The 9,779-nt window shown below is 33.6% G+C and overlaps 2 protein-coding genes across 7 annotated transcripts; both read right to left on the reverse strand.

Moving 5' to 3' along the window:
* LOC109234344 lies at positions 1,189-5,336 on the reverse strand. 6 transcript variants are annotated; one of them, XR_002069180.1, is made up of 4 exons: positions 5,180-5,336; positions 5,016-5,101; positions 4,707-4,811; positions 1,189-3,515 (listed from the first exon to the last, which is right to left on the reverse strand). XR_002069180.1 is itself a non-coding variant. In XM_019400302.1 (4 exons), the coding sequence occupies exons 1-4, from the start codon at positions 5,328-5,330 to the stop codon at positions 1,336-1,338; spliced, it is 354 nt and encodes a 117-aa protein (XP_019255847.1). In that variant the 5' UTR covers positions 5,331-5,336; the 3' UTR covers positions 1,189-1,335. The 6 variants fall into 6 exon arrangements, 2 of the variants coding, with proteins under 2 accessions (XP_019255847.1, XP_019255846.1); XM_019400302.1 differs by lacking the exons at positions 4,707-4,811; positions 5,016-5,101 and having other exon boundaries at positions 1,189-1,376; positions 1,467-1,553; positions 3,441-3,515; XM_019400301.1 differs by lacking the exons at positions 4,707-4,811; positions 5,016-5,101 and having other exon boundaries at positions 1,189-1,376; positions 1,467-1,553; positions 3,399-3,515.
* On the reverse strand, positions 5,733-9,260 carry LOC109234814. Its single transcript, XM_019400866.1, has 3 exons — positions 9,155-9,260; positions 7,042-7,434; positions 5,733-5,924 (listed from the first exon to the last, which is right to left on the reverse strand). The coding sequence occupies exons 1-3, from the start codon at positions 9,215-9,217 to the stop codon at positions 5,733-5,735; spliced, it is 648 nt and encodes a 215-aa protein (XP_019256411.1). The 5' UTR covers positions 9,218-9,260.

The raw sequence follows: 9,779 nt of genomic DNA on the forward strand, positions 1-9,779 counted from the left end.
CAGGTACCTGAATATATGAATGAAGAAATCTCTATGTTATGTCTTTATGAAAAATAAGGAGGTTGGAACCGATATAAAATGTTTGTCGACGACATCTATGATAGCGCTAAATATATATGAGGATCTTAAGTGTGGAGAAACAATGCAAGTAGAATTTGATTTTATATGAAAGACATGTGGTTTTGAACATGTAGTTCAAACACTTGAAAGTATAAGTCAATGATATGTGCAATCAGTTTTTGATATCTTATATGTCTAGCATGACATGAAAACTTGATATGCATCTAAAGTCTACTATATGGCTTATATGACTTTAACTTATATGACAATCCATAAAGGATTTAAGTTGCTTGAAGCATATACAATTCTTGATCTTGAAGAACCACTTTCTCAGTGCAATTTGTACACATATATATCTTCCTATAACTATAAGCATGATAATATGATAGCAAGAGTTTTCACCCCTATGTGAAGATATTGAAATGATGCTTCCAACAAGATCATATGAATACAATTCATCTCTATCAAGAATAATGATTTCAAGGTGCAATATATTCATTCAAGTTAATATGGCTGATTTGTTCATCAAATCTCTACCAAAGATCTTTTGAAGATGGTGCACAAGATTGGAATGCAAATGCTTAAGGATGTGAAGTGATGCTCTCATGAGGGGGAGTTAATACGCGTTGTACTCTTTTTCCCTTACAAGGTTTTGTCCCACTGGGTTTTCCTTGCAAGGTTTTTAACGAGGCAACCGAAAGGCGCATTATTAGATATGTGTACTCTTTTTCCTTCTCTAGAATTTTTCTTCCACTGGGTTTTATTTTAGTTAAGGTTTTAACGAGGCACATTATCTGTTGGATAGACATTCAAGGGGGAGTGTTATAAGTAGAATTGTATTTATGGTGAATGTCTATATTTAGAGAGATTCTAGGGTTCATTGCTTGGTGGCTAAGTCACCCTCTCCCTAGAGGGTTCTATTCTATTGTAATTCATCCCAAATCAATAAGAATTCTCTCCCTCTACTTTTCTCTGCAATCTTCTTCTTTTATTGTTTTATAACAAGGTTAAAATTATAACGAATAATTTCTTCTTTTTAGAAAATACAAAGGATTGATTTTAAGTGCTTCGCTCTATAATAATAACTAGATGGCCGGTGCCAGAAAGGAAGTAATACTATCAAGTTGATTCAATGTGCACAACATGTTAACACTTCACAGTTTTTTCATGCATTCTGGAAAAAAGTTCTACAGGATATTCAGAATATTATGAAATATACATTGTGGGAGATGAGTTATTTGCAGCAATTCTAAATTTCAATGACTATTCCAACTTCTAAATAGCTTTTTCTCGGAGCTCTGAATCGTTTACCTTGCCTGGTCGAGAGATATTGATACAACAGTTACAAATATGATATTGGAATCTTTACAAAATCTAAAGGAAAACTTCGTACGCAGATGACATACATCTACAGTCTCTTGAATTATCACTGTTGCTGAATTGAAAGAGAAGGATGCTGTCTGAGGAAGAGTCCTTAACTAATTGATAAGTACCTGGAATTGAAAAATGATTACTCACATCCTTGAAAGATGGGGTATAGAGAACTATCACAAGAGAGAAGATATGCCTATATGTAAGCTAGAGAAGCATTTTATTCTTCCAGGATCTCACTAAACAGACATTTGTCACTTGTTATATGCTTTTCAATGGCTTTAAATGGGACAAATAGAATTTTACAGAAAACCTTTATAAACTAAGGTTTTCTAAACTCAAACACTATAAAAGATCGGAGAATGAATATTTTAGTCACAGGGGAAAAAACGGGGACCTATGAACAACCTGGATCTAAGCAATACTAAACCAACTTTCAATGTCGTATGATATTAGTGCACTCAACAGAAAACAAAATTTTCTTTAAATGATAGAAGATATTGAGTTGGTATCTTCATATATGAATTGATTCACCTTCTTCAGTGCACCAGAAATTATAAATCACGAATATACACTTTCATAATATGAATGTGAATGGTATCACTAATGCTTTATATATATATCGATAAGACTTCGGTAATCAATGTTACTTACTGGTATCACGGTAACGTTGCGCCAGCCGCAATAGTTGTGAATTCTTACTTTCCAGATACATAAACTTTAGTTTCACCTTATTCTCAATGACTACTTGATAATAGATCTAGAAACACCAATCTAGTTAATGCAAAATGCAAACTTCACTAAGATGCTTCTCAATGGCTAACTAAGTAATTTGCAGATGGAAAAGAAACAAAGAGGTAAGAACCTCAAATAATGATAATATACAACCGTCAAGACTTATCCACCAGGGTGGAATCAACATTTACTAAAATGGATGAAATATAGTAATCGCAATCTGTAGGTCTATATTTTTAAGAGTCCAACAAGAGCTTAACAAGAAAACAATTGAGATTCAAATTTCTTTCTTATAGGGCGAGAAACTGTTGCATGTGATAGAAAAGCCTCAAATCACATACTATTGTGGTTTTACCATGCCAAGATATATAAGGGTTTGATTGTCTCTGTTTTCAAATAATTTTATACCTCAGGAAAGCAATTATCATCACTGCCTCTTCAAGATTCATCTTTGAAGGAAAGATCAAACTCACCATTAAACTCTTCAGCTAAATCGAGAATTCGCTCAAGAAACAATTATTTTTCAAGAAAATATGTTCAGTCGAAAAAGTATTTCCCTAAAAAATGCAACTCACTTTAATCTTTGAGGAAAAATCAACTCAAACTCATCTCTCATGAGAAAACACCAAAATAGAATGAGACTTTAATCGTCGCATTTATACTAAATTTATAAAATAGGGAAAATGATACTTTCTGTTTTAAAAAGAAGAAAAATACAAATTACTGTGTCATTAATGACCATATTTTCTTGTATTACCAGCATAATATATTTTATCTTTTGGATCGATAGCATTTGAAGCAAAAAATCATCACATATTTGCCTATTTTAAAAATAGAAAAACTCAGGAAAAAAAATTTAAATTAGATGGTAGATCAAGAAAGATAGTCTAGTTCAAACACTTTTAGATTGAGTTCCTGATGGTAGATCATAAAAGATCCTCTAGTTCAAACACTCCTAGGCCGAGTTTCGACTGTTTGACTTTATGGTCCACCAGTCTACCTGTAACAGAGTAGTCATCTGTAATTGACTGAATAAACAGAAAAGTAGTTGTCAAGATAGGAATATGGGGTCTCTTGGATCATTTGTTCCTTTTTCTCTCTCCAAACATGCTTATTCCAATTTCTTGTTTAAACGTTGCAAACTTTATATTTGCATCTAGATAAATGAGAATTCAAATAGTTGATGACCCTGTCGGATGTCTTTTTATGAATTCATAGCCATAAAAACGTACCTTTTATTTCGAGACCACTACATCCAAGAATATACTGCATACCTTTTGTTTCGAGACCACTATATCCAAGAATATACTGCAAGGTTTTACATACGTGTGATGTAGCTACTTTGCTTCCTGAAAAGTTTCAGAAAGTATTTTAGGCTTCTTGGTTGGCAAAACAACATAAAATGAAAACAAAATGAATAAGACTTAATAGAAAACTCCTCTTTTCTGGATTTAGTAAATAACAAATCAATGTCGTGTGTAAAAGGACGTTTCTTTTTTAACGGGCAACTGATGCAGGGTAAATGGGCGATATTAGTGCATTTTTCGTGCAATAATTTTCTTATTTGTGTGTTTTATTTATTTAAGCAGCATACAAATACTCTTTGTACTCAATTATATTGTTCATACCAACTTACCTTACCTTTATTGTCTTATTTGTCAAAGAAATTCAGCTGGAAGTACATAGCAAATTGCAACTCGATACTGAGTTTGCAAATCGTGTATACATCTTTTGATGGCCACCGTACTTATCGATGTAATTCAAACTATAACTTATTACCTTTCTCCATAAACAGACCAGGTGGTGATACATACCATCTCACATCATCTTTTTCTTAAAAAAATACAAGACTGACAGAAGTTTTTCTATAGTGTTTTAACCGATGGAATGGAGGCTGAAACGATGATGAGTTGAATCATTTTTGGCTTGTCTTGTTTTGATATCTGTGTACCATATTAAGTAATGTACATTTGTAAGCATATGCATGTCATGCGCATCGTAGGAACGCCTAATAATCGACTGACTTAGCCTTAAATCAACTTTTGCTGCTTTATCAAAGTTGTAAAAAAGTAAGCAAATGGAACTGTTTGTCTGTAGTGTTTAATAGGCTAGATGTAACACCATAATAATACTAAATAAAATAAAGCTGATTATTTTTCTCTTTGTTTTAGTTACATATTTCTACACATTCTTGGAGTACAACATCTTCAAAATCTATCTCAAACTAATTATAATTCATAGATTTAGTTGTTATTCGTCTGACCCTATGTCACAAAGATCAATGTCAGCCTTATCAAACTAAAAATTATTTTGTCTTTTTGTCTTTATAACAGGTAAAAGTTTAAAAGTACGATGACAATATTAGATATCAATATTCACCCAAAATTAAAAAAGACTAAAGAGCAGAACCAACATGCATATTGAAAAATAAGAACCATGTACTTGAAAAAATCTATGATATATTGAGACACATAATTAAATGCAGCAGAATATGCTAATTCCAATATATGATTAAAACATAAAATTAAACTTGAGATTACCCGCACTACACTGTATGACAATTTTTCCGGTAGAGCAAATTTTGAGATATGAAACTTCGGCTGCTGCTTTCTAGTAACTATATTTTGCAATTGTTTTGCTTTCACCTTATAGTAAATGTAAGTGCATACACATGAGAATCAACAATTTTTTGGGGAAAATACCCACGTCAAGGACAAAGAGAAGAAACACTAAATTTGAATAAAGATCCAAAATTAAAAAATAAAATTTAATCAAAAGACCCATAAAAGGGGAAAACCATGGGGAATAGACACAACAGAGGGTATACTTAAGTTGTAAAAGAAGCTAACCATGGAGACGGCATTGTCAATAAAGTAAAAATTCGATGCATGTGGAATGATTATAACCTGCTAAATACCAGAAAAAACCAACAAATCTGAAAGAATATCAAATTAATCAAATACAAATCAACTAAAAGAAATTCCAAAACTCAGAAACTAAAATCGGAACTCACCGGCAACGGGCAGAACGGAGTGAAGCAGAATAAACTGAAGATTTCGAAAGAATGCGATTGAGCACAGAAAAAACCAAACAAGAAAAATGGAGAAGGCAAAAATGATGTAAACACAGAGAGACCCAAGAAACAAACAAGCTGAGTGTGACATAGAAGAGTAAAATTAGGAACATGATTAAAGAAAGTGGCACCTGTATAACACGTGTTTACAAATGAAATCAACAGAAATGCCTTAAATTACAAAAATGCCCTTCGTCGTACCTGAGAACCTTCACTTATTATATAGTTAAATAATATAATTATTAAGTTTTCGATGGTGCTGGTGGTGTACGGTAGAAAACAAGGTTAAAAACATCCAAGAAGTATAAATATACTTGATAAACCTATAAGCCTTCACCCTTAATGTATTATAAAATTTCTCATTAAGTTTCCATAGCCTTCTCTAAATCCGACTTCGTCTTCTTCTTGAATTTCCCACTTGTTTTAGTTATCCCATTGAATGAATCAGTAATTTCCTCATCATTTGATGTATTTCCAACTAATAATATTAGTTTTAGTCAACATATTCAGCTAACTCGAGGGCTGATTCTGGACTAGCAGTAGCTGCTTCATATGCTACTAAGTTTCTTAATATTACTTTAGAATCGGAGTTTAGTGTGATTTGAGGAAGATAAAATATGTGTTCGTCTCCTTCTTCAACAAATTTTATATCCCTTATGCCTCCTTCCGCGAGCTTCAATTTTACCTGTTCAGACATAATATAGTGCTATGTCTAACAATTTAAACTTTTAGCTGAGATGGTCGCATAGCAGTAAACATAGTATATATCAAATCAGGTCAGAGGTCGTGGGTTCAGTTTTAACTTCTAACTGAGATGGTCGCATAGTAGTCAACTTATATAGTATCAAATCAGTTAAGAGATCCTGGGTTGAAAATCACCACCACCCAAAAAACATGAAAAAAAAAATTCTACGTGTTTGGTTAATCACTACAACATTTTAGGCCTACAACCACCCTTGAGAAGTGTGGCCTAAGATGCCAAGAAGTGTGGCGTTTGGGCAAAGGCAACACTTTACGACTTTAGGCAACGTTTTTTGGGGATGGCCTAAAGTACCGTAACCTTTGACTATTGGCCACGCTTTGTAGGTGTTGCCTTAGAAGCCACGCTTTAAAAGTGTGGCCGATACGGTACAAAGGCCACACTTATATTTTCTCATATAGCCACGCTTTTATGACATAAGGCTACACTTATGAAGCGTGATCTTTGTCACGTTAAAGGCTACGTTTACAAAGTGTGGCTTCTAGAGCAACATGACAATCCCTATGGCCACCCTTTTTAAGCGTGGCGATTTTGTCTACACTACAAAATTATTTTTCAAATACTTATATTAGCCACAATTTTGTGGTTAAAAAACTATATTTGTTTGCATCAAATTCTGTTCTCACACACATATATATCTCAAGCATTAAATTAGATAATAAGTAATAGAATAAAAATAATTCAAATGCATATACTTAAAATAAATTTCAACAAAGAAACATACTTTGTGTACTGTCTATAGTAATAAAGCACTGTTGGTTCAAAAGTTCACTAGCAAAGACCTCTACAAAACCAAATGTATTCATATTTATAGAATCAATAAAAATAAACATCCCAATTGTTCAAAAGGTCTTCACCATTCACTTTAATGAATCAAATTTATTTGTGACCACCATATCCAATTGCATCACCCGTATTTTCCTACACATTCAAAATAAAATTAAAGATTAGGAAGAAACATATATATAGTATATACTGGTTAGAAATCATGATTTTGTAAGTTAAGATTGAGGTAGTTTTTGAAATTAGAAAATATAAATACCTTTTTAAGACTTGGGGCGTGAGTTGAGCCAGAAGAATGTGGTAGATTTTGGCCTCTCATAGCTCGTGCACTACTTGCATCAATTGGTGAAGGAATATTAGATCCAACACACCCTTGTATATCATGAAAATCCAGTCCAGGGTTGTTTTTCACCATTTGACTAAAAAAACATCGCATTTCTTCTCTCATCATTTCCTTCATTTCTTCCTTCAGAGAAGTTATTTCATTGGCATGCTTTTGTTTAAGCTTGGTGATTTCTTCATCTTTTTTCAGAGAGCTTGTCGTCACCGATCTACCATAGCATCTAACCCGACCAGGCTGCTCCTTTCCAAATACAGCCCTAAATGCATCATCTGCTGTTTCTCCGGAAGTTTGACGATTCTGAAGTTCAGACTGTCAAAAAATATATTATTGCACATCACTTACAAGTAAACTGCACATACTATAATCTCAACCTACAAAAAGGTAAAATCTGAAACAAACAAACTGAACCTGTTGGCAAAAGGTTTTTGCGTTTACACTGCAGCTTTTGAGTTATGAAAATTTAGGCTTTTACTTCCAAGAATGGCACAGCAAAGACATGAACTTAGGCTAGATTGGAAGATATGAAAATTCAGCTCCTTTGAACCTTTCCAAAGGTCTTGTTTCCAGCTTAGTGTTGTGCTCTTATAATAGGAATAACATCCAAATAAACTGCCTATAATTATGATCTGGATTAGTATAACTTGCAAAGCAACAATAATTCCTACAATTACTACACTAGCTATAAACAAACATTTTCTCCAAGAATTTCTTCTGAAATTCCCTTTGAAGATACTTGTCTGTTCAATGTGAATGCACAATAGCAAATTCTATTATCTCTGTAGAAAGGTTAGAACAATACATGAGACTACCTAGTGAAGCAACTGAAGTAGCCCAAAGTAATCACACTTTACCTGGTTGGCCTACACGTGGCAAAGTAGAAATTCGCGACCTAAAGGTATGGTTTCAGTTGCAGGAATCGTTAATTAGTTCATGAAAGCGTCTGATCTCTTTTAAGTTTGTTCTAAAACAGGTGAGGTACAGGCCAAATGCTCTATTAGTTCTTCAAGGTATAAGCTGTACATTTGAAGGGGGACAAAAGATTGGAGTTGTAGGCAGAACAGGCAGTGGGAAAACAACTCTTATCAGTGCATTGTTTCGCCTCGTTGAACCTGCAGATGGAAAGATCATCATTGATGACCGCAATATTTCAACAATTAGGCTTCATGATCTTAGGTCGCGTATTAGAATTATTCCACAAGATCCTACGCTCTTTACAGGTTTTGTTAGATACAACTTAGATTCCTTGTCAGAATATTGTGATGATCAAATGTGGAAGGTAACTTTCATATAAAGCTAATCTAATTGTTAATAAGGATTTGATAATTGTTTCTAATTTACTTATACAATTTTCTTGTTGAAGGTTCTTGAGAAATGTCAGCTTAGAGAGGCTGTTCAAGAAAAAAAAATAGGACTAGATTCCTCAGGTACAGATCAAAATGTAGATCATCAATATAAGATCATATAGCCAATTTTATTGGTTTTTGTACTAGAAGATAACAATAGTACTATGAGCAAAATGCAGTTTTACAAGATGGATCAAACTGGAGCATGGGACAGCGACAATTATTCTGTCTCGGACGTGCCCTGTTGAAGAGGAGTAGAATTCTAGTACTAGATGAAGCCACTGCATCCATTGACAATGCAACAGATGCAATTCTACAGAAAATAATCAGACTAGAATTCGCGGACTGCACGGTTATAACAGTAGCCCATAGAATTCCAAGCTAAAACACACACACACACACACACAGAGAAACTCGAACATAATAACAAAGCTCATCATTTTTATTTTATATACTCAACTACAGCCATATCTTCACTACAACAAAATCAAACTTGTAGAGACAATACAGACATCAAACAGCAAGAACAAGAAAAAAAAAGAAAGATAATAGCAGAAACAGTTATTAGCTGGTTGCAAAAATACCATGAAAATTAAGTCCTTCTGACGCTAAAAATCCTTTTCAAGCAATTCATAAAAGCCAAACAGCAAATACAATAACAAGACTTAACTTGCAGCATGACTTACTATTGCAACTTGAGTATCTGTATGAACTTCCTTCCCTTTCTTTGTACGAGTTGTAATAAACATTTCAGACTTTGATGGTTCCTCGTTGTTCTCTTTGGTTGCGCGCTACAAATTATATCAAAGAAGATATAAAAAAGATATCACTTTGTTCCGACAAAGTACAAAAAGAAATAAAAGTAAGATTACAAAGTGTCGACTAAATATTACCAATGCCACACACTCTTGCAAAATTAATAGGTCCCATTCGATGCCTCCACTTTTGTTTTTTCCTAGTTTTCTGAATTCAATTGGCACATAGCCTAACAACAAAGGAAGCATATTAATTAATAAATCAAAAAGGAAAAATATATACTAAACAATAGGTAGAAAATGTAGAAATGCACGGTTTAATCTTACTTGGACATGTTCGTCATCCGAATACTCAATCAATTGACGGAACTGAACTTCAGGTATCTCATCGGACGATTTTGTAGCATTTTTCAATAGTAGCATTTTTATCAAAATATTTCTTCTTAATATTCATCTTGTGTCGCTTCCAAACATCACGAGAAGCAGCCCACTTCTCTCCTTCAGCTGGAATTAAGAACTTGGACTGTGCAAACAACACACACCACACACCACACAC

The sequence above is a fragment of the Nicotiana attenuata genome, chromosome 11 (assembly GCF_001879085.1).
Source record: "Nicotiana attenuata strain UT chromosome 11, NIATTr2, whole genome shotgun sequence".
In the NCBI taxonomy this organism is placed as follows: domain Eukaryota; kingdom Viridiplantae; phylum Streptophyta; class Magnoliopsida; order Solanales; family Solanaceae; genus Nicotiana; species Nicotiana attenuata.

Excerpts from the sequence above, each read along its gene's own strand:
- LOC109234344 (XM_019400301.1), bottom strand. The coding sequence starts at position 5,330 with ATGTCACACTCAGCTTGTTTGTTTCTTGGGTCTCTCTGTGTTTACATC. Across the intron at positions 3,516-5,179 it reads CTCCGTTCTGCCCGTTGCCG|GAAGCAAAGTAGCTACATCA; the intron begins GTGAGTTCCGAT and ends GAAACTTTTCAG. Across the intron at positions 1,554-3,398 it reads TAGTGGTCTCGAAATAAAAG|GTACTTATCAATTAGTTAAG; the intron begins GTACGTTTTTAT and ends TTTCAATTCCAG.
- LOC109234814 (XM_019400866.1), bottom strand. The coding sequence starts at position 9,217 with ATGTTTATTACAACTCGTACAAAGAAAGGGAAGGAAGTTCATACAGAT. Across the intron at positions 7,435-9,154 it reads CAGATACTCAAGTTGCAATA|TCTGAACTTCAGAATCGTCA; the intron begins GTAAGTCATGCT and ends ATTTTTTGACAG. Across the intron at positions 5,925-7,041 it reads ACGCCCCAAGTCTTAAAAAG|GTAAAATTGAAGCTCGCGGA; the intron begins GTATTTATATTT and ends ATGTCTGAACAG.